This window comes from Tenebrio molitor, chromosome 1, assembly GCF_963966145.1.
Source record: "Tenebrio molitor chromosome 1, icTenMoli1.1, whole genome shotgun sequence".
In the NCBI taxonomy this organism is placed as follows: Eukaryota; Metazoa; Arthropoda; class Insecta; order Coleoptera; family Tenebrionidae; genus Tenebrio; species Tenebrio molitor.
Window position 1 is genome coordinate 44,256,742 of NC_091046.1, and position 24,418 is coordinate 44,281,159.

At 46.1% G+C, this 24,418-nt stretch overlaps 6 protein-coding genes across 6 annotated transcripts; 5 read left to right on the forward strand and 1 right to left on the reverse strand.

The window, feature by feature from the left end:
* Positions 1-13: 13 nt before the first annotated feature.
* Positions 14-1,175, forward strand: LOC138134642 (uncharacterized). Its single transcript, XM_069053025.1, has 3 exons — positions 14-256; positions 307-846; positions 1,069-1,175. The coding sequence occupies exons 1-3, from the start codon at positions 163-165 to the stop codon at positions 1,110-1,112; spliced, it is 678 nt and encodes a 225-aa protein (XP_068909126.1). The 5' UTR covers positions 14-162; the 3' UTR covers positions 1,113-1,175.
* MED23 (mediator complex subunit 23) lies at positions 1,123-5,676 on the reverse strand. The gene is made up of 3 exons (XM_069052917.1): positions 5,121-5,676; positions 2,196-5,070; positions 1,123-1,790 (listed from the first exon to the last, which is right to left on the reverse strand). Exons 1-3 carry the CDS (start codon positions 5,532-5,534, stop codon positions 1,177-1,179), a joined length of 3,903 nt encoding a protein of 1,300 aa, XP_068909018.1. The 5' UTR covers positions 5,535-5,676; the 3' UTR covers positions 1,123-1,176.
* A 743-nt stretch (positions 5,677-6,419) lies between these two features.
* LOC138134656 (uncharacterized) lies at positions 6,420-7,255 on the forward strand. Its single transcript, XM_069053051.1, has 3 exons — positions 6,420-6,597; positions 6,647-6,793; positions 6,838-7,255. The coding sequence occupies exons 1-3, from the start codon at positions 6,574-6,576 to the stop codon at positions 7,132-7,134; spliced, it is 468 nt and encodes a 155-aa protein (XP_068909152.1). The 5' UTR covers positions 6,420-6,573; the 3' UTR covers positions 7,135-7,255.
* Positions 7,256-8,232: 977 nt separating this feature from the next.
* On the forward strand, positions 8,233-8,931 carry LOC138134678 (stress-associated endoplasmic reticulum protein 2). Its single transcript, XM_069053082.1, has 2 exons — positions 8,233-8,432; positions 8,491-8,931. Exons 1-2 carry the CDS (start codon positions 8,349-8,351, stop codon positions 8,599-8,601), a joined length of 195 nt encoding a protein of 64 aa, XP_068909183.1. The 5' UTR covers positions 8,233-8,348; the 3' UTR covers positions 8,602-8,931.
* Positions 8,932-10,365: 1,434 nt separating this feature from the next.
* LOC138134564 (small subunit processome component 20 homolog) lies at positions 10,366-19,369 on the forward strand. The gene is made up of 9 exons (XM_069052908.1): positions 10,366-10,533; positions 10,582-10,868; positions 10,918-13,032; positions 13,084-13,242; positions 13,294-16,050; positions 16,105-16,966; positions 17,455-17,625; positions 17,686-18,078; positions 18,131-19,369. Exons 1-9 carry the CDS (start codon positions 10,489-10,491, stop codon positions 19,367-19,369), a joined length of 8,028 nt encoding a protein of 2,675 aa, XP_068909009.1. The 5' UTR covers positions 10,366-10,488.
* Positions 19,370-19,373: 4 nt separating this feature from the next.
* LOC138134671 (uncharacterized) lies at positions 19,374-19,877 on the forward strand. Its single transcript, XM_069053069.1, has one exon. It carries the CDS (start codon positions 19,514-19,516, stop codon positions 19,775-19,777), a length of 264 nt encoding a protein of 87 aa, XP_068909170.1. The 5' UTR covers positions 19,374-19,513; the 3' UTR covers positions 19,778-19,877.
* Positions 19,878-24,418: the final 4,541 nt, after the last annotated feature.

The window sequence follows — 24,418 nt, forward strand, 5'->3', positions numbered from 1 at the left end:
ATGCATTTTTATATATTAAAAAAAAGATTGTACATTGAATTTATTAAAGATTCGATGAACAGATGTTTTTTCAACTAACAAAGTACCGAGATTTTTAGGTTATGTTATGATATCTACACATTTTTATTTAAAACCCAAAAAGTGAGCCGTTTTCTATTTACCATGTCGATTTTAGAAGAAAAGATTGATAATCTCACTCTTTCCACTTCATCAAGCGATGCCGATACTTCTAGCGACGACAGCAGCAGCGAAGAAGGTACGTGGGCCCCCTTTTCCCTATTTGTACTAAACATTTACACATATCAGAAGTCACGTTTCCTGTGGCGATGTGGGACTTCAATCAGTGCGACCCCAAAAAGTGTTCGGGACGTAAACTGGCCCGTTTAAAACTAATCAAAACGATAAAAGTGAAACAGAAATTCCCAGGGATAGTGTTAACCCCGACAGGGAACAAGTGCGTGAGTCCAGCCGATCGAGATATAGTGTCTACTAAAGGAATCGCTGTAGTTGATTGTTCGTGGGCCAGAATCGATGAAACACCCATTGCGGCGCTGAAACCGCAGCATGGACGCCTCTTACCCTTTTTGGTGGCCGCCAATCCCATTAATTACGGACGGCCGTGTCAATTGAGTTGCGTCGAGGCGATCGCGGCCACCATGTATATCACAGGATACAAAAAATGGGCTGTCCAATATTTAGATAAGTTTTCATGGGGACACTCTTTTATAGAACTGAATAAAAATATCTTAGAAATATATTCTAGTTGCAGCGACAGCCAGTCAGTTGTGGTGCAACAAAACAAGTACATAGAAGAGGAGCAAAAGAAGCAAGAGGAAGACAGGGAAGGTATGAATGTATTATATGGGGTCATTCCAGTCAACTGCACTTGATTTTTTTCATCCTTTAATGGTCGTTTTTATCTCTGTACAAAATTTAAAATAATTGTGCGTTACAGTTTTTATTAGAGAAAACAGTAAATTTGATATTGTCGCGGTAAGCAGATTTGTGTTAAATCTCGCTGGAATTACCCTTCAAATAAATTCATTTTGTAACGTGCGCTCTTTTCAGCGAAACCGGACTTCCCCAGTTCGAGCGAAAGCGAATCTGATTGAGTACGTCCGATGATGTAAAAACTGTATTAAGTATCACTTAATAAAATATATTCAAACGATTAACTTAAGAGGCATTCACTTCCTCGATCGCAAGATGCGCGATGAACCTCAACCTCATCTGCAAGGGCGGCCTTAACCGCCGCACCACAGTCTCCAGCTCCTTCTTCATACTGTCCCCCACAAACATGTACTTGATGTGGTACAACAAGTCACAGATAGGGTCCATATACTTAAGTTCGGCTTGCGCGTGGTCCACTTGCGCCAGCAGTTCGTACAGCGCACTGGTCAGTTCCACTATGGCCATGTTGAACCGCTGCAGAAACGGCCCCACCAGGTGGCAAACGTACAAAAACTGCTCCTCCGACTTGACCACCGACGGGAGACACTCCCGCGCCCACCGCGGCACACTCGCGATCTGTCCGGGGCCGGCGTGGTGCCACACCGAGTGTGCCAACGCCAACATGTAACTGAAACTGTTGTGCAGGAGGCCCGCGTGGGTCTCCTTGAAGTCGAACAGGCGGAAGGGGGAGCAGTCGAACGTCCAACTCTCCAGCTCGCTCAGCGTGGACAAGAGGCGCTCGTGGAGGACGCTCCAGTAGCTGACGGGGAGGGCGGCGAGGATCAGGCCCACGGCGTTGATCCACTGGTGGATGTCCGAAGAGGGGATGGTCATGTAACCTGAAACACACAGTTGGGAGTCAAGTATTGCAATTTGCAATGTGATGATCATGCGCACAATTTTAAGATGGAGTTGACAGTTTTCTTTTGTGACATAACCTATACTACGGCGCTTTGTTATTGTGTGCTTATAATTCAGAATTTACAAGACACTCACAAGTCCAAAATGAGTACGGTAATTTATTATCGTAGCCAAATTTAAAAAATGGAGAAGTTAATAGTTAAAGATTTGGTGCGCATGCGTCGAAAGCAGGTTTTAGATTGGCTGTATAGAAGTTCACCAACATTACCAACCATACCAACTACAATATCACTAAAGTGCCAATTCTAAAACTACATTGCTACCAACTCCGCTATGTCAATATAAATGAATCTTCACAGTTGTATGAAGTTGAGGGAAGTCACCTTTGGCCACCACATCCAGGAGTCCGTTCGCCACGGCAACAGGCCCCGCCGACAGCGCCATCAGCTCCACGCAAGTAGTGTACAAGATATGGGCGCCAGCGTTCGGAAACTCGTTGAATCGCCAGTCGATCATTGAGTTGGCAGAAGCGCCCCCTAGGATGTCGACAACTCTTTTGACCAGTTGTATGTAGTAGTCCAGTTCGGGGGTCCACATTTCGTCGGGTGCGCGCCCCAAGAAGAGCTGATAGGGCTCGGAGAGGCTCTCTTTGAGCGTTCCCAACACCGCCGCGACCAGTCTCCTCTTCAGAGGGGGCCTGTCCCGAAGTCTGGTCTCGTAGTAGTGCAAAGTGTTGTAGAGATAGGTGACCGGTCGGTCGTGGAACTTGTACAGACACCCCAAGTGCTCCAACAGGATCTCCAAACTCTTCGTGACTTGCGGAATCTCCAAGAACCGGTGGACGACGATGTCGAAGACCGGCAGAAAGCGGAGACAGACGTTGCCGAAGTAGGGGTGATACCCGCTGGACTGTTCCTCCGGTGCAAACTTCTCGGGATACTTCCTGTGAAACTCCAGATGCTTTTCGTGCCAGTTCGTCTGGTTCCAGTGGTCCGGCGAGTTGTCTTTGACGAAGTCCTGCACCCGATTCCTGAACTCCGTCGCTTTGAGCAGCACCAACTGAATGATGAACGAGCAGACCTGGGCCTCGCTCCCTTCTTGCGTCCTCAGCGCCAGACACAGCACCAATCGATCGATCGTGACGATGTTGTACTTCCAGATCATGTCGTTGATGGTGTCGACGCACTTGTTGACGTGCTGCCCCCCCGGCGAGTTGCTGAACTCGAAAACCAGACAGTCGCAGAACTTGCGCAGGTGCGCCGACAGCGCCCTCGCCCCGATCCGCTCCAGGATCTTGTACGCGATCGGCGTGATGTGGTCGGTCTCCAGCAGCATCTTCCAGAGGAGGCAGAGGAAGAGCGGTGGCGCCCCCGCGACCCCGAAGTGCGCCATCATGTCGTTCTCGTTGTTCATCGACGTCCACTTCCTGTACTCCTCCTCCACCGCCTTCTTCAACTGCTGCTTGTTCTCCTTGGGGACGGCGTGCTGCGTGAAGAACTCGGCCAGCGCTCTGGGGAAGCACTCGAGGGTGTGGGGGGCCCACGCGTGCGGCGTGCTCTGCGCTATGGTCACCAACAGGTCGTGGCACCACACTCCGTCGGCGCCCGTCACGTGGGTGGCCCTGGCCAACGTGAGGACCAGAGCTCGGTTCAGCTCCTCCGACTCTGCGGAGATGAGGGTCTTGGGCTCGCCCAGGAAGCGGCTCAGTTCGGGCTGGACTTCGCCGCTGCCCAGGCCGGTGATGAGGCGCAGAGCCGTCGATTCCACGCACAGGTGGAGCTGGGTCTGGTTGGCTTGGGGCACCGCCGCCAGAGAGTGCAAGTGGCTGAGCAGCTGGACGCGGTAGTGGGGGTGGATGTGGTGCATGCGATAGCTGAACATCTCCAGCAGCGTGTAGAGGGTGCCCCAAGCGTGCGACTTGTACACGGTGGGGAGGAGCTGGCTTATGAAACCTTTGATTCCGAGCGACTCGATTTCGGTGTAGACCAAGAGGCGGCTGTAAGTCTCGACTAGAGCGGGAGACAGCGTCAAACCTGACTTAGATTGAGCCAGTTTGATCACGTGGGTGACTATGCTGTGGATGAGACTCATCTTCGAGTGTACAGTCAGAGAGTCTAGTACGGCCATGCTTAACGGCGCGGTAGGTGGCGCTGTTGACTTGGGACTTCCTTGGATGGTCTCGACCAGTGCGGCCATTGGCTTGCTGAAGTAGTCCTGATTGGTGGAGTAAGCGTTGCAGAGGAGGGCGATCCTGTAGTCGTTCCCCATCGCCAAAGTCGTGTTGTTCGGCGGTACCAACTGCTGGAGGAAGTCGTGGTGGTTGCGCAGCTTCGCCGGTATCGGCCACGTCAAGTTGGTCATCTCGGCTTGCGCCTTCTTCGTCAGGTGGATCCAGATGCAGGTCATCGCCATCTGTCTGGTGCACTGGGGTTGGTTGAAATCCGGAACGGGAAGAGGCGGTTCCTGTTCGGGAAACAACAACTCGTACAGTCTCAGCACCGGAAGGAAGTTCGAGAGGGGATTCCTCTGGATGGAGCCCGAGATGAACTGCAGCAAGACCCACATGAGCTGGTCGCGGCCGCGCCTCAAATCCCTCCCTTGGAGGCGCGAGTGCAGCGACATCACGATATTGGGAAAGCTGGCGAATTGAAACAGCACAAAATAGATCAGTTGGGAGGAGAGATGCAGCCACAGCCCCTGCGTGGCGCTCTCGTCGCCCTCGCTCTCCGTGCGCTCGAGGGCCAGGATCACCAGCTCGACCAGCTGCTCCTCGATGGCGGCGCAGTGCTGCTTGTGCTGCTTCTGCAGGCCCAGCATCCCGCACACCATGTCGCGGCTGTAGGGCTGCTCCAGCACGTACCGCAACAACCCCGTCTGTTTTTCCAGCAACTCGGACGAGTAGGGGAGGGTGCCTTTGATCGTGAACTTGAGCGTGCAAGGGTCCAGCTTCCAAGGGTTGACGAGGTGTTCGGGGCAGCCGCTGTGCTCGACGACCGGTCGCATCTCGGCCTGGCCCACGATCGAGACCATCTGTGCGCAGGCGCGGAAACTGTCGACGTAGTCGGAGAAGAGAGCGGCGAGCCGCCAGTGGGGGCAGTCGGGGTAGGCTTTTTGGAGCTCGTTCACGAGGAGGTAGCCGGGCAGGAGGCACGCGTTGCGATCCATGATGCGCTCCGCCACGTTCAGCAGGGCCTGGGTTTGGGGCTGCAGGCCGGCGTTCAAGCGCCAAGGCAGCGACTTGGCCTTTTCGCAGCACCCCTGAAAACAAACTTGTGATTTCCACTGTCAATGACAACGCAAACACTGACCTTCATTATTTCACGAACGCCTTTGTACTCGACCAGGTCGATGATCTTCCTCACGAGCTTGAAGCATTCGTTCCAAAATCGGGCGTTGGTGTACTGCAATTTGTCGTAGTTCATCACGACTTCGCACACCAGCCGGGCCCCGATTATTCCGGCGCGGACCGCGCTCTCGAGGAGCTCCATCAGCAACTGCAGCTTGCTTTGCGAACACACTACGGCCGTGTTGAGATACTGGCGAAGGGAGTTTTCGAGCTGCTCTTGAGGGACGCTCCGAAGTACCGTGTTCAGTTCTTGTTGCCATGTCGAGAGTTTCTCTTTTTCGGCGGCGGGGCGATGCACCAGAAAACAACTGAAAGCTTCTTCGATGCCCTCGACTTTCAGAATGTCGCTTAATACGTTCGTCAGTGCCTCGCTCATTGTGACTGTCGTTAAATTTGACCCAAATTCATCGTTCGTTGAACGTTGTTCCACTAACAAACTAATCGCACTCCGTTAAGGTTATGTTTATGTTTGACGTTTTGACAGCCAATGGTGCCAACACTGGCAACGCGAGATGCAACACTCCAACCTACAAATTACCAAAATATTACCAATTCTTTTTTTCCAAAAAATGTAAAACAAGATTTTTTGGTTGAAATCCGTCTTCATGTGAAACATTACGAGTCTTGTGACGTTTTATGCACTTTTTAACGATTTTAAAGATATATTTGATGGTCTTTTACAAGGTTAAATATCCCTCGCACCCCTTGTCGCACCCTAAAATCTCCATTTTTAAAACATTTAATTTTATCGTTTTTAACAATCATACAACTGTTATTGCATCAATTTCGTAATGAAATTGAAACAATTTCAATGTTTTTTCATGGGTTTTGGATCTCCCAATTCGTGATGATCCAGAAATGAGATAATATTTTCGATAAGATTTTTTGCTTTTTGTGAGCATTTTTTAAACAAGTTTACGAGTTTTTACATGTTTTTTTAATCCCCCCAATCCCTGGAGCTGAAGGAATTAAATACCAACTGGAGAGATTGTTTTTTAAAGCATTTTTTAAACAATAGGAATTTCATAATACATTTCTTGAATTATCCTATTTTAGAGGAGCGCAAAATTTCGCAGATCGAGAAAGGAGTGTATGTATGTTTGTCCAAGACTTGAGAACCTTGATGCGATTTTCTTAATTTCCTTTGGTTTAGAAGTAACATTTCCAACCCCATTTAGCGCTAATGCAAAAAGCAGACACAGCATTGTGTATTTTATCAGCATCAGTCTAAATAAAAACACATAAGTTTTTTATACTCACATTATAATAAAACTGATATAATCCGACGATCTATTTGCATATCCACTTGATTTATCGGCAAAATTTGTTTGCTTATCTTTTAATAAACGCAATATTATTAACGCACGTCTCTTAGTTATGCATTTAGAAGGCCCCTTTCTATCTCACATTTCGAGATGAACTCACAGTTCATAGATCAGGTGAGTCCGACAAAATTTTCGACGCCTTTTCACCCCTTTCCACCTGAAGGTGCAAATTCTGATGCACGCCCAGCAGATCAAATGTGCGGAAAGCGTGTTCGGAAAGTCGAATTACATGTGGCTCTGCAGCAAACGCACTCCCGTCATCTGGATGTCGACCAAGGATGAGTTCCTGATCCGACAAGCTCTAACCAAGGTAGAGATATCTCGTGTTTTCATCTTTTCAAGCGCAGATTTCAGGTGACTGCCGACCAACAAGTCAAAGTTATGAAGCAGCTGCTGACCTGGCTCGACAACCACCCCGACGCGCACTCGCTCAAGATTCCTGAACTGTCGCTCCAGCTCCTGCACCACGCAGCAAACGCTAACATTATGAGCGAGCTGACGGTTTCGAGGATGAACAGCTTCAGGAACAGCTTGAGACGCTTGTCTTTGATCACCAACCGGATCGCTCCGACGATCGCCGCCCAGGCGGACAGACCCAGAAGATCGGTCACCTTCAACGACATCCCCACAGTTTATCGCATCAAGTACTGACACCAGGTCGCGAAGGATCAAGTTGAAGGAGCCATAACTTAGTGGAAGTAGCAGAAATTATGTTAAACTAAAAATGTACCCAACAATTACAATATTAATAAACATGCTTGTATCTCACAGACATTAGTAAATAACTGAAACGTTACAAGAATTGAACATTTTTGAAAACCAATACAGCAGTTGCACCTACAGAAAATTATAAACTATGCAACAAATTCTTGCATTCTAGCAAATATTTTTGGCTCGTTTTTATTTCAAAGTTATTATTTGTTTCCATAGTCTGGTCCTAAGTGTTGTTAAATTAATTAGGTAAGTCGGCCATCATTTTTTTCCCTTAAATGAGAATAACACCTGGCCAGGACCTGGCGTGATCGTTACGTTTCGTTGACATTTTTTTTTGGTCCTTTTTGTTTTTTTAAAACGAATCGACTAAATCGTCATCACAAATTTAATTTTCGCTGATTTTAAACGTATCACATGGAAAACGGGATTTTGTCAAATATAATGGACAAAAATTATTGAAATTTTTCTGTACGTGCTGTCAAATTTAAATCGAAGCTGCCAACCATAGTAGCACAGGGCGCTAGAAGGTAACTCTTTGGACATGATGTAAACCTTACTTTCTATTTGACGGTAGTAATGAACTTTACATGAGTTGAATAACCGGAAAAACTGGATAGATGGAACATCACTTAATTTGGTTTATTTTCGCAAAATTGCAGTTTACGCGTAGATGAAGTCACGCGCTATTTATGACGTGATTTGCATTAATTAGCCTTGACGTTTAAAGTGGCGCAAACTTTCGAATAGTCTTGGCCGTAAATGACAGAGCGGCGTTTGTCATAAATTTTGTCCTAGCGTGTACAGCGAGTCGACACTGGACGCGCCGCATCGCATTTTGTGTAAACGCGATGCGGAAATTGTAAAAATAATCAAAACGGTGATCACCTAGGACTAGGACTATTTAGATTTGTTGGCATGTTGGGAGAGATCGGAAAATCCTGACGATCCCTCTCTCCACTTTCAAATTCTCCACGCGTCCGCTGCGCACGCGCCCTAACATGTTACGTGTCAAACAAACGTCAAAAATTCGCCTCCCTCACCTCTCGCCCCACTTTTCGGACCTAAGTCGAGCGACACAGACGTGTCAAAGACGCGTGTCTATGTTTTTCTGTTGAATTTTTCACTTTTCCGTGTTTATTTGACTCGACGAGATGGCACCCAAGCAGAGGATGCGATTCGCGAACGAGAAGGCGAGTAAGAACGTCATCCTGAGAGGGAACGTACCCAAGTCGTCGGTGAGTAGTCCCGACCATATTGCTTCGTTGTGGAGCCCTAAGTGTGTTCGTTTTGCAGAAGCAACAAAGCGAGAGCTCGCCCGTCGGACCCATGATCCTGGCCTTGTTCATATTCGTCGTGTGTGGATCGGCGATTTTCCAGATCATCCAGTCCATCCGTATGGCGTAGGTTAGGCGCGCTAGACTTCCTCAAAGGCTCAACTATTCCTCATTATCGTGTATAAAATACGTGTTCTATTCTACCATGCAGTTTTTGTTGTTGTTTCGCGTCTTCTTTTACTTTTTGTAAATTTGTCGTATGTCAAATATAATTTAACACAATTTTATCATGTATAAAGTGTATTTTTACATAAGTTGTACTAGATCGAGTGGTACTACTTTCTCGCACAGATACCAACAATGAGATTCTTCTATAACCATTCCATGTTTAATTATAGGATGCAATTCTTGTAATTACAATTTTTTCACTGAATATTAATTAAATTATTATTGGTTGAGACCAGTCGAAACTCATTTGCCCCAGCTCAACTTTTTTCAAATATTTTTCATTTAATTTTTTTTTATAAAAATCAATTTACTTCCCATTGTTGCCTATTTTTAAATGCAAAATATTTGCAGAAAATGAGGACTGCTCATGTGATAAAACATGTAATGTTTGGCATCCATAAATATTGCTGTTTATCAGTACATTCTTACGGAAAATAGATAAAAACATATTTGTAAATGACAAAAAAAACTACTGATAAAAAACATGCCTTGCTATTTAAATTTAAAAAATTGTATTACGACTCTTGAGTGGTTTTCTTGAGAGAATTGCTAAGTAACCTGGATTTGAGAGTTAAGTTTTGGATAATGTTATGGTGTTCTTATCTCAAACAAGATAAACTGTTGCTGGGAGTGCATCTGGTGTTTTATGTATTTTCTACCTATCTTGCGTTTTATTTCGCACATGTTAATCACAAACATAATAATCGAAGGTTATCGTTTGTATTTTTTATAGCAGTGATAACATTGTAATAGGTACAGATTTTGTAACGACCTTTGTATTGATGCGTCGGCGGACGAGTGTTGCGGAAAATCTATTTTTTTAAACAAAATGAATAAATGTGCACGAATAGAACGCAATTAAGTCGAATGTAATGAGTGTTATTGTTAGATAAATAGGTTTTTAACTTCTTATTCAGGCAAAAAAATATGTAGGTATCGTGTATTGCCTGGCCTATTTTTGTACATTAAATTAAAGACATGTATATTTGAAATTACTTTTTAAGAGACATTTTATTTTACAAAGTTATGTAAACAAATATAAAAAATAATAAAAGGAGTTTTTTTTAATGTGAACACAACCTACTCAAAACTTAAGCTTCCTGAAAAATTAAGGCGCATAAAACTGACTATTTATAAAGATGCTAACCGTATATTCATTATATAAATGTTGAGTAAAAATATTGGATTTTAAGTAATATGATGTGGATATAATTATAGAAGAGGGACATAATTATCATCCGTGGACATAATCACATAATTATTGTTAAATGTCAAAAGTACCATCCATGATGGAGACCAAGTTGTAGTGGTTAGATTCAAGATATAAATATTATAACATTTTTCAAAGAAAGCATTGACATAAAAGGACGATATTTCACGTTGTCATTTTATTGTATACAATTTGTTTAATTAATTATTAATAAATGTTATAATAAATTTAAATTTAATAAAGTTTTCATTGTTGCAAATAGGCAACCCACAATACACAGCTTCTTCAATTTGAAATAAAAGGGCGAAAAGTTATGATATTGGAAAAAATCAATTAATTAATATTTTTAAAACGCTCTCAACAGTTTAATAAAATTTGTAACTTTAATATAAAAATTTGCCTTTGGCATTCCAAAAATAAACCGAAAAAAAACTCTAGTTGGTAACCCTTGCAGTTAAATTTGAGGTTATGTTGGTTCAGTGGGTTGTTTTAAAGTGTAGCACGTGCGGTTTCGGTGACAAGCGTGTCCGCAATTGAATTGTATTAAATTTAAATGTCAGCGCCGTAAACAGCCCCAAGATGAAGAATAAATCAACACGACACAAAGATTCAAACACGTTTAAGGTAAAAAAATGTATTTTTTGTATAATTATTCTCACCGTCATGTTTTAGTTTCAACCGTTCGCGGAAAGAATCGCAAATATCGATGTGGACATCTTCCACAGAGTGGGACACGAAAATGAAACGGAAGGCGAAGATGCTGAGTGCTACTTCCACCAATCGATCGAACACTGGAGCATTTTAAACTTGACAGAAAGCTTTAACAATTTCAAGAAAGAAATCAAAGCTTACACGCTGGTAACGCTGCCGCAATTAATTCTGGAGAAGGAACGCGTAGTGGAGGTGCTTTTGAAACATTTGCGACTGAAAAATCCCCTATCCTTGCAACCCTTGCTCAGGTGAGAACAATATTGTTGTAATTAATTGAAAACTAACAAATTGTGTCAGCATTGTGGTAGCAGTCGCGAAGGACCTGCGCAAAGACTTCTACCAGTACTACAAAGACTTCCTCGAAGTTTTAGTCGACTTGTTGAACACAAAAGACACAGACCAGCTGGAGTGGACCTTCACTTGTCTCGCCTACATCTTCAAGTTTCTGTGGCGGCCCCTCCTCAAAGACATCACCACAGTGTTCAACACCCTGCTGCCGCTCCTGTCGAACACGCGACCCGAATACGTCAACAACTTCGCTGCAGGGAGCTTCGCTTTCGTCGCCCGCAAAGTCAAAGACTGGCCCACTTTCCTCTCCCACATCCTCAAAACCGTCAAAACCCGAAAAGACGGCGTCGAGGGGTGCGGCAAGTTATTTTTCGAAGTGATCCGCGGGGTGGCCGGCCAGTTCCACAGCTGCGCCCAGACGGTCCTCCCCTTCTTGCTCGAGTCCCTCTCGAAATTCCCCCAAACCGCGCTTTTCCCGATTCTGGAGCAAACGATCGCGAGCGTCACCGCCAACATCCTCCCCCAGAAGAGCGGCTTGTTGTGGGAGTGTCTGGTGGGGCGCCTCGAGACGCTGACCCTCAACTGGAAGAACTCGCAAGAAGGGAAAGTCGCCGACGAGATGGACAAGGTGCTGCGGCTGTTGGGGCAAAGCGTCGAATTCCGGGGCGGGAAGTTCTTGCAGAATCACGCGCAGGTGGTTCGCGTCATCTTGGGGGTCCTGGACAGCCACGACTTGCCCGAATCGGTGCTGCAAACCGCCACGAAGATCGCGATCGTGTTGCTGCTGTCGAGGAGCGTCAACTTGAGCCAGGAGCAGGCGTCGGCAGTCACGAGGAAAGTCCTGGCGTTGCCCCAAGAGCCTGTTTTGTTGTATTTCGTCGAGAACGTGACGGAGTTATCCGCGTTCCAAGCTCTCGTTTTACCGATTTTTCTGAGTCATTGCGCCAAAACGGGACTCAACAGCGAGACCATGAAGGTTTTGACTCAACTGGTTTTGAAAAAGGCGCCAGTCGCCCAGAGCGGGATCTGTTTGACCGACTGGGTGAAGTACCCGATCGACTTCAACTCCACCAACAACGCGACGATGGAGAATATTTTTTTGGACCATTTGAACAACAGCGACTTCGACAGTTACGTGGCCGCTTTGGTGTGTCTGCCCCACTTGCACCTGTCCCAAAACAAAAGACTGACAGAGCTCTTGAACAACAAAATCTCAGAGTTCTTGTTCCAGATTGAGAGCACCAAAGAACGAGGCGACAAACTCGCTTTGAACCAAACTCTTTTCCTCCTCAACAACACCGTCGAGTGTTCAATTCACCTGAACGAGATTCGCTATTTGTTTGAAAACTTCGTGAGAATCGTCGACACCTTGAGCCCCCTTCTGGCCTCGAATGATTGCATTTTCGCCCTAAAAACTCTCGATCTCCTCGTCACGATCTTGCGAGATTGTCCAAACATCATCAGCATGGCGACGCTGCTCAAACTCGATCCGGTCCTGGCTCCGGGCTTCAGCTCCCCCCACCACGAAGTCCGCCTGGTCACCGCCCACCTCTACACCCTTTTCGAGGACCTGCCAGAGTTCGACCTCCGCCACTCGCTTGATCCCGAAGTGCCGAAGGAAAAGTTCAGAGTCTTCTCTTTGTGCTACAGCGTCGAATCCATCGACTCCCAAGTGCAGACCTACAGAGATCAACTCCAGAGTTTGGAGAAGCTCAACTTCGACAAGCCTCAGATGATCATGTGCAACAAGACCGCCTTCAGGACTGTCCCTTTGCGGTATTTGTGCGGCACCCTCTACATCAACTTCAAGTTGTTGTGGGACCCGGTGGTCAAAATCATAGAAACTCACGCCCACGGTCTGGAGATTGGGGAGTTTTGGGGGGTGTTTGGGGCGGAGTTGAAGGGAGTCGTACCGCACGTCAGAAATCAGGACGAGGCGGCGGAGAGCGCGGTAGAGACGAAGTGGGAGTTTTTGCGGGAGTTGTTCCAGAACTGTGGAAAACCCAACACCGATCCAGATTTTGTCAATTATCGATTGTTGCTGTGGAAGGCGATGGCGTTGTTTCCGGAGGTTGCCGAAGCGAAGACCAGAGATGTGTCGGAGCTGCTTTTGGACTTCATCGAGTGAGTATCCGCGACGGTTTTTTAAATTTTTTAATTAATATCTCCGATTAGGAACGAATACACGAAGAGTAACTCAGGGGCCGCCTCTAATTGGAACATCAAGCAGAACGCCACGCCAGAAGCGGAAGTTGTAGAGGAAGACGAAGAAGCCAACCAGAACAAAGAAGAATCGGTTGCGCCTAAGCCCAAAAGGGGTAAAGCCCACCTAAAGTGAGTATCACTGGAATGTCAAAGTTTTTGGCTTATTCGTGTTTTTTCCAGAGCCCTCCTCAACTTCCTGGCAGTCTTTTCGAAAGTCCGAAGTCCTAAATCGATGTACCGCGAGCCGGAGTTGAGCAAGCTCTACTTCGACTTCCTGCAGCACAAGAGCGCGGAAGTCCAAAAGGCGGCCTTGGACTGCATCATGACTTACAAGCACAAGTTCTTGGCGCCGTACAAAGACCACCTGTACAACTTGATCGACGACAAAAACTTCCGGAACGAAATGGCAACTTTCCGCATCGACAGAGAGAGCGGAGTTGTGCAGGAGGAGCATCGAGACGATTTGGTACCGCTGATCATGCGAGTCGTCTTCAGTAAGATGTCCACGAAGACCGGTTTGAGGACTGGGGGTAAAGCGTCGGGGCAGCTGCGCAGGAATCTGGTCCTTCGGTTTCTGGCGGGGTGTCAGGAGAAGGAAATGTTGGCCTTCGCCAAAATGGCGTTCCAGTACTACTCCAAACACTTGAGGGACGATCCCGAAGCGATGATCGAAGAGTTGGGGAAGAACATCAGTTTGGAGGGTTTCGTCCCGCCAAAGAGGTTGCAAAGCACGATCAATCTGCTCAACGTGATTCTCGATCAGTTTGGCGGGTTGATGGGCAACGAGCTGCTGACTTTCGTCCTGCAAGTGGTCCTGGCAATCGGGGGCATCCTGACGGTGGCGTTTGACCAAATCGCGAGTGTCCATTCGGGGTATTTCGCTATTTTGCGTTCGCTCAGGACCTCGACGGTCAAAGTTGTTGAGCGCTTCTTCGGGCAGTTCGATCGCTACCCCTGGACCAACAACCAAATCAACGCGATTTTTAGAGTGTTCGTTTGGCCCTATTTGGACAAACTGAACGTCGAGGGCATCCACAGCCCCACCACTTTACTCAAACTGTTCTCCCAGTGGGGCTCCAACCCGCGGTACTTCCCCTTGCTTGTCAAGTACGAAGAGGGGAGACAAGACCAGTTCGTCTTGCCTCACGTCGTGCAACTTTTACTCAACAAGAAGAGTCACTCGAGTGTCGTCAATGTCATCGAGGAGGTGGTGGAGAAGTTGTTGACGCTGCAACCCGACGAAGAGGACCTCCAGTTGGTCATCCCCATCGACAATCTCCTCCCGATTCCCAAGCACATCGTCGACAGGATCAAACTCGACGACAAGCTCAACTACGGGAGTTGCATCCTCTTGCCCTACATCCCTTCGATACTGGAGAAGATCAAGCGGAGGCTCGAGGGAAAAAACAAGAATCTCAACCAGAGGGAGTTGTTCATCTTGTCGAGGATATCCGAGCTGGTGTGGGAGGGCGCCATCAGCGACAGCACTCTGAAGTTGCTTCTGCCGCTAGTGTCGAAGCGTTGCGCGTCTTCGATCGGCGAAGAAGTCGTCGTGCAACTCCTCACGACCGTCAACAATCTGATAGGCAACGTCGACGACCCCCGCAGACACCTCAAACAGGTGACGCCGCTGTTCGGCACTGTGGAGTACGCTTCCGGGCGGAAGTTGCTCTCCGGAATCCTCAAATCCGTCTGCAAAGACTCCGAAGCTGGTTCCGTTCTGGTCGACGGGTTGAACTCCTTCGACGCCAAGTGGTTGGACCAACCCGACTTCCAGCGCCGCCACGACACTTTCCAGCAAATCCAGAAGGCCATTGAAGAGGAGACAGTCGATTTGGAAGTCGGGGTCTTGTTGATTTACAACTGCTACCACTTGCTCAAGAGCGAGAAGGACCTCTCTTTGAAGGAGAACTCGTCGTATTGCCTCAAACAATTGTGTCCTTACTTGATCCGACGCAATCCCAAAGAGCTCGACTATCTTTTGAACGAGACCATCTTGACCTTGATCAGGAACGGGATGAAGAGTCGCAGCAGTGACTTCCGGAGCGAGTGCGTCCAACTCCTGGGACACCTGGCTAGAGAGTGTCCCGACAGCCACGTGGTCCTCAGAGACTTGCACCGCTACACCAACAAGACCGACCCAGAAGTGGATTTCTTCGAGAACGTGACTCACCTCCAGCTGCACCGACACTCCAGAGCGCTGTTGAAGTTCTGTTCGGTGACCAGAGAGTTGACAACTTCGCCCAACGTGCGTACCCTCACTCAGTTCATTTTGCCTCTGGCGTCTTTCTACTTGTGCAACGAGAAATTCTCGGGGAAGAACAGCCTCTTGGATGCGGCCATCGAGTGCATAGGCACGGTGTGCAGGATCTTGCCTTGGCACCAGTACGAGGCCCTCCTCAAGTACTATCTGAGCAAGTTGAGGAAGAACGTGGACCACCAGAAGCAGTTGGTCAGGATCATGGTGGTCATCTTGGACGCGTTTCACTACGACTTGAGCAAAGGACAAGCGGGTCCAGCTCCAGAAGAAACAAGCGAAGAAAGTGAGAGTGTGGAGGATGACAAGGGTGAAGCAGAAACTGAAAAAACTGAAGATGAGGAGTTGGAAATTTCGGCGATCGAAGAAGGCAAAGACGAGGCCGACGAAGAGGAAGAAGTGGAAGAGGAGCGCAGGGATGTGAAAGTATGCGAAAAGGTCCCAGTTTTGTGCAAGTCGACCGCCACAAGAGTCACCAGGAGCATCCAGAATGTCCTTTTGCCGCGACTCCACCACGCTCTGGCCGAACTGACCACTCACGACACTTCGCACAAGGTCAACAGGAAGAAGACCGGAGCGGAGCGCGAAGAAGAAGATTTGTTGAGAGTTCCGATCTCGCTCGCTCTTGTCAAGCTGCTGCAGCGCTTGCCGAAAGAGATTCTCGACGCGAATCTACCAGCGTAAGTGTAAAAGTGTGGTTGTTCCAAGTACGGTTAGTGAGTTGTCTTTTGCAGGATCTTCATGAAGCTGTGCACTTTTCTCAAGTCCCATCTGGAAAGCGTGAGACGCGTGACGAGGGAGACACTCCAGAAGATCATGCAGGCTTTGGGGCCGGAATATCTTCCGGTTCTTCTAGGAGAGATGACTCCGCTGCTGAATCGAGGCTTCCACGTTCACGTTTTGGTCTTCACCGTCCACGCCGTGCTCGGCTGTCTCAAAGAAACGTACCGACCGACGGACATCGACAAGATTCTTTTGACGGTGTTGCAGCTGTGTCAAGCCGACCTGTTTGGTAGTCTGTCCGAGGAGAAAGAGGTGGCGAAGATCGCGGTCAAGACTTCGGAAGCCAAGTCGACCAAGAGCTTCGACACCTTCCAGATCTTGGCCCAGTACATCACCGACAAGTGTCTCATGGATTTGATCGTACCGATTAAGAACGTTCTCCAGGCGTCGCACTCGTACAAGACCGTGCACAAGGCGCAGGAGTGTCTCAGACACGTGGCGCTAGGTCTGGCCGACAATAAATTCGTCCAGACTCGCTCGCTTTTGATTTTTGCGTACGGCACCGCGTCCGAGAGCATTCCGGAGTTGGCGGCTCCGGAGAAGCCCCAGTTGAGCGAGAAGGAAAGGGAGAAGCTCAAGCGCGAGAGGGTCGACTGTTTCATCATCCCCAAGGCTCCAGTGGGGCGGTCGGGGGTTCGCGCGAGCAATGTTAGAGCTTCGGCGAAGACCAACGCCCATCTCTTGGTCGAGTTCGGGTTGAGGTTGTGTCTGGTGTTGCTGAAGCGCGACAAAGTCAAAGACGAAGAGTATGAGCCGTTCCTCGACCCTTTTGTTGCCGTCTTCCGAAATTGCCTCACTTCAAAACATGTTAAGGTAACTTCACGTTCTGCAGGATAACCAAATCTGGTCCCTTTTGTGACCTTCGTATGTAATGCAAATTCGTTACTTTGAACGCGTAATTCGACTTTGAATTTATAGGTTATGGCAATTATTTGACAACGGAAGTTATTTTTAAGATAAAATCTGACTTACCACAAAAAATTTCAACCACTAAAGCACAATGTCAGTCTTTCCAAGAGTTTCGCCGTTTTTTTTCTTAAAATTGTCTCATTTTGCATTCGTTTCGATCATTGCCTTTCAAACGTTCACAATTCACAAATTAAACTGCATTTTATTTGCTTTGACAGCTTTGACATTCAAATTCAAAATTGTCATTTTTGAAATGGCTACCAACATAAACCAATAAAAACAAAAGACCCAGTTAGTTCTAGACCGATAGTGATAAAATATTTTTTGAAATCGTTTTTTTAGTAAAGAATTCTTTTGTTATTACACTCGTATGCTCAAATTTAATATTTCAGCTGAGCACCTTCACTCTCCAGTGTTTGAGTTGGGTGATGAAGTACGAGTTGCCGTCAATGGAGGAGAACGTGAAGGGCATCGCCGAGAGCATGTTCGCCATTTTGCACAAGTACGCCTCAGCTGGCCTGAGCAAAGGAGACAATTTCGACTTGGTGGTGGCCGCCTTCAAGGTTAGAACCTCTCTTCATTTGTTTTTTCTTTTTTCAGTTTTTTACCTGTAATTATTCCAGACGATGGCCGTACTGATCCGTGACGTCAAATATCACACCATCGACACCGAACAGTTGAAGATTTTGCTGTTGTACGCCGAACAAGACATGCACGATCATGACAGACAAGCTACAGGTTTCAGCCTGCTCAAGGCCATCATCTCCCGGCAGCTTATAGTTCCGGAGATCGACGACGTGATGGCTAAAGTAGCCGAGTTGAGCATCACGTCAGAATTGAGTCACGTGAGGGCCCAATCCAGGGCCGTCTTTCATCAGTACCTGATGGACTACCCCCTGGGCAACAAGCTAGAGACGCATCTGTCATTCTATTTGTCCCAGATGAGTTACGAATTGCAGTTTGGTCGCGAGTCCGCCATCGAGATGATATCTTCGTTGATATCTTCGTTTCCAATGGTGAGGTGAAGATTTCTCGAGTCATCCCTGTTCTAATGATTTGTCTTCGCAGAAAACCTTGAAAGTCCATTGTGGTACTTTATTTGTGACTTTGGGGGCGCGTCTGGTCAACGACGAGGTTCCAGAGTGCAGGAAGCAAGTTTCCGAGTGTCTTTCTTCGTTATTGACGAGACTGGGAAGAAAAGATCGGGAACCTTTGTTTGACATAATGGTTCTGTGGTTGAAGGACAAGAAGATAAGTCATCGACGATTGGCGGCCCAGCTTTGCGGCATCTTCGTCTTGGTGGAGAAATCTGAGTTCGAATCGAGACTTCCGCTTCTGCTTCCTTTGATCTTGAAACAGTTCGGGTCGAAGGAGGAAGACGACGACGAAGAGGGCGAGAGGTTGAGGGACCACCACCTGTTCCAAGTCTTGCAGATGCTGCTGAAGATCTGCGCCAACTGTCCTTCTTTTCTTCAGATGAAAGAACTGGAAGATCTGAGCGAGAACGTTCAGAGTTTGTTGGGGTATCCCCACGATTGGGTCCGCCTGGGGGCGGCTCAGTTCATCGGGTTCGTGTTGGCGGCAACCGATATCGACGAGTTGGCGGCGCTCGTGGCCAATGGCGAATCGGGAGGGCGTGGCTATCTTCGCAAGGAACCGGTCAAATCGGTGAAGGCGTTAACTTTGGATCTTTGCGACCAATTGCAACCGGGGAGCGTGAAGAGCGACTTGGCCGAACAAGTCATCAAGAATCTCGTGTTCGTAGCGAGGGTGCTGCGGAAGGTTCCCAGCAACGAGAAGATCAGTTTGTTGTGGTTGACGAAACGCATGAGGAAGATCGTAAATAGCGAGGTTGTGGAGAGTTCGAGCGGTACTGTTTTGAGGAGTGAAGTTTTTAAGTGGGTCGCTGCCGTGGCCACGGTTCTCGATGAGGAGACCCTACTTCCGATTTTGAGCCACCTGCTCGCCCCTCTGGTGAGGGAGATGATCACGACGGAGGAGAGCAACGCCCCGTTGAGGCAGCTCTCCAAAGAGGTGGGCTCGCTGCTCAAGAAAAAAGTGGGGGTGGAGACGTACACCAAGACCTTGTCGGGGCTGCAACAGCTCTTGTCCGTGAAAAGAGCCGAGCGGAAACGGTCGAGGACCCAGCTGGCGGTGACGGATCCCGAGCAGTTCGCCAAGAAGAAAATCAAGCGCCACGAGAAGAAAAAGGACGCGAAAAAGCGCAAGCTGGCGGAGCGCAAAGGCAAGAAGAACTTCAAGCGGCGGAAAACCGTCGACATGGATCCGGAAACGGAAGTCACGTGAGCGCGCACTTTTTCAACGAAACGTTCGCCAACAGCGCCACACCCAGATTGCACAATCACCGGAGAAAGTTGCCGGGGCCGCGCGTTCAGTCGCGCGACCGACCCAGACACCCTAACTGCGTTTTGTTCGATCACGTGACGCGAAATGCGGCTTGTTCTGTTGGCAGTACTGTTTGTGGCCGGGGTAGCCGTCGGTTACGACCCGACCGACCCGGAAGTGAGCTCGGTGATCCCGCCCAAGGGGACGTTCGAGGCGTTCTACCCCAGGGGAGAGCAAGGGGGCAGCTCGAGGGCGGCGCACTCCCACGGCAGCTTCTACAAGTACAGGAACCCGGCCCTGGTCGACGCCAAGAACGCGGCGGCGTACGGCTTCAGGTTCGACGGGGGCAGGAGGTTCAATTACGACTGAGGGAAACAGCCGCAAAGCGGAAATCGCACAAATGCAACGAGTTTGGTTGTCTCGTGTACCTGGTTTGTTGGCCGTTAATTAAATATATTTGTACAAAGTATGACGGTCTATTTATTTTGGGTGTATTGTTGATTGCATAAGCGTCAGGAGTAGCGCTTAAGGCACTGACTCGCGTCAGGTTGACCATTTTTTACATTTCAATGTGGAAATGGTTCTCTGTGAGGTATATCGTGTTGTGTGAACAGAGGGATCATCCATCAAGGTGCGACTGACGGGTCGATGAGTTATTCTCTCAAAATAGAATAACGAATGTCTTCAGCTTCAGTTTTAAAACTCAATTACCAGCAGAAATAATCCAATTTTCGGTCGACAATCGATTTATGATGAGGCTGAAGTGTTTTTGACAAGGCCGACAAAAGGAATTATTTGTTTTTCGGGTTAGGCCCAAAGATTAACGAGTGCCTTAAAAATAAAAGAGAAAATGAAGGCATAACGTACAAAACTCCAAGACAAACCTTGTATTTCATTAAATTTTATTAGACACACGATTTTATGAGGAAATCTCGGATCTAAGCGACCATCAACCGGTTGTCCTTATCCTTTTTTAAACAGTCTTAACAGTCGGACATTACGCAGTACCACAACATTTATCACTCCGAGATGGGATTTTTTAAACCTGTTTGAGCTAAAACAGTCGTTTTTACCGAAATCTGTCCCCACTTTTTGTAGACATTTGCAGTTGGCAGCATTGCGGAGTGCTGAGTTGGCGAAACTGTCAGTGCAATAGGGGTTTTGACAGATCGGCAACTTGACCGGATCGAGGCATTCCTGCGAGAATTGGGATCTCCCGAAGCCACGCGGAGCCGCTCACGACCACCTCCTCTTATCGGGCTGACAGCCGTCACCGTTATCCCACCGTAAAAAGCCCAATTAGGTGCGCACACAAATTTATGGCACGTTAAAAGGGTTGAGATGTCTCCGGCTGTAAAGAGCCATGTAAATGGCCGGAATTGTGGAAGTCGTTGACCGCGGCTTGTCGATAGCCACTTTATAGCTTGTTTTTTCCATTCAGAATGGAATGATAATAGGATCGGGAAGTAATATCCCTCGGTGATGCATCGCCGGGGGCGTTCTTATCCCAAACGAAATCTCCGGCGAGGCAACCTGACGCTGGCCACTTATCCCCGTGTGACATGTGTATTAATTTAAAAAAATCTCGAAATTGCCGCGCGAGAGCGCCTTTCATTAACAATTCCGGGGGGCTGCCCACTCGACACGACTCCGATGGGAACAGACGTGGGTTTTTGTAATTAATGGCCCGCTTGGGAAAACAACACCCTGTACAGCACAGAAACTGAACCGTTACGTCCCCATGCTCGCTGCATTCCCACAATCTAATTGTGTCAGTCGGTCACTTTGACATCTGACAGGTCCTGTCACAAACGTCACTTTGCGCCAACCATAGAACCAGCGACGGTCAAACTTTATTGAGTCACGTCTGAGTGACATATTTTCGACTGGCTCTGATAAAAAAAATTGATTTGGTCACGCCGCCTTCATCGAGTAGGACCTACGTGCTGACCTAGCTCACGCACACACAAAAAACCCATTTCTACGTCTGTTCTTTCACTCTATGATTAATCTCTAATTCGTTGTAGCTCAGGGATGTTTGTTACTACTAAAAAATATGATTAGGCTTGTTCGTGGTCCAATTAAGTAAATTAGGTAGACATATGAGTGTGTTTTGTTTGTTCAATAAGCGTTTCATTTTCAGGAATTCCACTCCGAGTCACGTCAGGAACAGCGGCAACGCCGCACTTGTCACCTGTCACGATGTTAAGTTGTCAAGTTTTGGCGGCGTCCATCTGTCAGTTGTCAGATTTGAATTTTGACGGAGCGTCGAGGGGGCCGTTGCGGCTCGAGGCGGCCCTTTCGGCCAGCATTCCCATGATTATAAAGCAAAGATAAATTAGACACGGTTAATTAGATAGCATTTATACGTACACATTATAATAAATAGTGATTATGTAAATCTGGCGCGTACGAAGGCCGATATGGGAAAAATGATAGTAATTGGTGTGTTCTTTGTAATATGCATATTTGATATATGTTCGGTATCACTGGTAACGTGGAGGATAAGTTATAATTCTGGTGGTACGTGATGGTGGGTTAGGTATTCCGGAATCGAGATCGGCGCCTTTGGTGGTGATTTATTTCGGTAACCTGGTTTCGGAGCGAAGTCTTAATAAGTAATTGGGGGTAGTGGCCGTCGAAAAATTTCAATTAGGTTCGAATTTAAATTTTTCGGGGAAATTCCGGAATAAATCAGCCGGGGGCGATGGAATTTCGGAGAAAGAGGTGGGCGCTGGAAGTTTTCCTCAAAATTGTTTCATAGCACCGAAATAGTCTTGGGTGTTGGAGCAAGAGACGTGTGCGAAAGGTGGTCAAGTAATAATGTGGCGAGTGACACATAGTAAAGGCCTAAGAGATGGAAAATTACATGTACCTAAATGAGAGTCATTGATGTATTATGTGTGTAAAGTAGAACTTTTTTACGAAAGGGAAGGTTACACGCGCGAGGGCAGCGAGTTTGTTCCGGACAAAAAAAAGATAGACATGCAGACTGTAGATATTAATCAATTATTATTCACCAACGGAAACAAGAATATTTTTACAATGGAAGCGGTAGTAAAAGTTACGGCTGTTCAGTAAAAAAAAGTACCTACCTAATATAGAAAGTAAATTATTAACAGGAAGGACAAATATGTAAAAACAAAAGAAAAAGAAAATATGGCGCATTTAGTTTAGTGAAAATTTAAGAGATACCTACGTAAAAAAATTAATTTAATAAGAATCATCAAAAGTTCTTTTTTTTTGTAGTCTTGTTCGAACTTTCATCGTGTCTGAACACACTGTCACTTTTTTTATTTCTTCTTTGACCACTTAAGTATTGAATTTGATAAAGTATTGAAGAAAGTTTTACATCGGGTGATCATTTAAATTTCTTCTCAAAGTTGGCGTTGAAGAGTCGATTGTGAATGCACCACGGATGACAGATCACGGATCAGCTGCTGAAATCTAACCTCACTTTTAGCGTTGTGTGTGTTTTTATTATGCAGACTGACGAGTGGTCCGTTCACAATCGACTCTTCAACGCCAACTTTGAGGGGAAATTTAAATGAACACTCGATACTAACGATCAACTCACATTACTTAAGAAATTACGAATTAAATAAAAATTTAGTTCTGACGTTTGGGATTGCAAGGTAAAAAATGTAAGGTGCGAGGTGGGCACACAGTGCCTAGAGCGACGAAACAGAAATAAGTGAGGCGAGCTCACTACACCGCAGAATTTTTAAATCTGTTAAAATATCCAAAATGCCCAAGATAGTGTGACAATTCTGCACAAGATGAATCTGGGTGTGCCTCAGGGAGCAGTCGTGAACCCTTTGCTATTAACAATAATGAAGGACTAAATGATTGGGTACTCATTTTGTCAAAAACAAGGATTTACTTGAAACAATATGAAAGCTACGAAAATGACTCGTGTATCACTTCGTGAATTCCACGGTAATAAAAATGTAACAGTTTAATTGCACTTTTATGTCTTCAACTTAACTTTTTATTGGATGATTTAGACAAAAGATTAAAAAAAATAAATTGCATGCAAATTAGGAATAATCTTGAAAGGAATTCTCTTCGAGTAATTTTTCGCATGATGAATACGATTCCACTTTATACATAATAATAACCACAATTTACAAATTAATGTAACATCCACATTGTCTTCACATTTTTTCTTTTTACACAAACAATATTAAATAATTTTACTTTCTTATTTGTTGTCATTGTTCCATGACATAGATTGCCACTTATTCCAATTGTGTGAACGCTTCCGTTTATTTCGAATTAAATTCGAAATAAGAGTTTTCTTTGCTCTTTATACTTTTTAATTTTTTACAATTAACTCTGATTTATTGCTTTAGGTTTTGTAAAGTTTCTCTTAATTTTCTTTTAATTTATTTCTTTTACTCATTGGTTTTTCCCTCTTCACCCAAACCTCTGTCATTTTGCCTTGCCTTCTTCCACAAAAAAACTTGTTTGTTTTGACATCTCACAAAATTTTTCGCCCAATTACAAACCAAAAAACAAAAACAAAAAACATTTACACATATACTGAGTGTCCTACCTAAGTGTCTAATGGTGCACAAGTAATCCTATTAAAAAACAACTAAGCCAAATTTTTGTGTTTTTTTTCGTTCTTTTCTTATTTTTTCCTCCTTCTTTGATTCAAAGTTTGTTTTATGGTTTATTTTTATTCAAGGTTTCGTTATCGTTTAGTTTCCTTTAAAATTGTTTTATTATTTATTTTGGTCTTTTGATTATTTTTCTTTATGTCTTTTCAAGGTTCCCTTCTTCTGTCTTTTATTTTAATTGTTAATGACTCTATTGCTGTATATTTATATTTCTTCAAACTTAGCCAATCAAGCAAGAAAAAATTTTAATAGTCACAACTTTTTTTCATGAACGCTGTTTCGCTTTAATTTATTTTTAAATTAAATTAATCCAGTTGAGGCGCTGCCGCTGGAGCATAAATGTGAAATCAGGCCACCCATCAGAGTTTTTCATTTTTATTTTTCT

Bases quoted from the DNA above. Each gene is read 5' to 3' on its own strand.
- LOC138134642 (XM_069053025.1), top strand. From the start codon at position 163: ATGTCGATTTTAGAAGAAAAGATTGATAATCTCACTCTTTCCACTTCA. The intron at 257-306 runs GTACGTGGGCCC...TACACATATCAG, and splicing joins CGACAGCAGCAGCGAAGAAG to AAGTCACGTTTCCTGTGGCG. The intron at 847-1,068 runs GTATGAATGTAT...CGCTCTTTTCAG, and splicing joins GCAAGAGGAAGACAGGGAAG to CGAAACCGGACTTCCCCAGT.
- MED23 (XM_069052917.1), bottom strand. From the start codon at position 5,534: ATGAGCGAGGCACTGACGAACGTATTAAGCGACATTCTGAAAGTCGAG. The intron at 5,071-5,120 runs GTCAGTGTTTGC...GTTTGTTTTCAG, and splicing joins GCGTTCGTGAAATAATGAAG to GGGTGCTGCGAAAAGGCCAA. The intron at 1,791-2,195 runs GTGACTTCCCTC...TGTGTGTTTCAG, and splicing joins CCTGGATGTGGTGGCCAAAG to GTTACATGACCATCCCCTCT.
- LOC138134656 (XM_069053051.1), top strand. From the start codon at position 6,574: ATGAACTCACAGTTCATAGATCAG. The intron at 6,598-6,646 runs GTGAGTCCGACA...TTCCACCTGAAG, and splicing joins ACTCACAGTTCATAGATCAG to GTGCAAATTCTGATGCACGC. The intron at 6,794-6,837 runs GTAGAGATATCT...CGCAGATTTCAG, and splicing joins TCCGACAAGCTCTAACCAAG to GTGACTGCCGACCAACAAGT.
- LOC138134678 (XM_069053082.1), top strand. From the start codon at position 8,349: ATGGCACCCAAGCAGAGGATGCGATTCGCGAACGAGAAGGCGAGTAAG. The intron at 8,433-8,490 runs GTGAGTAGTCCC...TTCGTTTTGCAG, and splicing joins GGAACGTACCCAAGTCGTCG to AAGCAACAAAGCGAGAGCTC.
- LOC138134564 (XM_069052908.1), top strand. From the start codon at position 10,489: ATGAAGAATAAATCAACACGACACAAAGATTCAAACACGTTTAAG. The intron at 17,626-17,685 runs GTTAGAACCTCT...TAATTATTCCAG, and splicing joins TGGTGGTGGCCGCCTTCAAG to ACGATGGCCGTACTGATCCG. The intron at 18,079-18,130 runs GTGAGGTGAAGA...TTGTCTTCGCAG, and splicing joins TGATATCTTCGTTTCCAATG to AAAACCTTGAAAGTCCATTG.
- LOC138134671 (XM_069053069.1), top strand. From the start codon at position 19,514: ATGCGGCTTGTTCTGTTGGCAGTACTGTTTGTGGCCGGGGTAGCCGTC.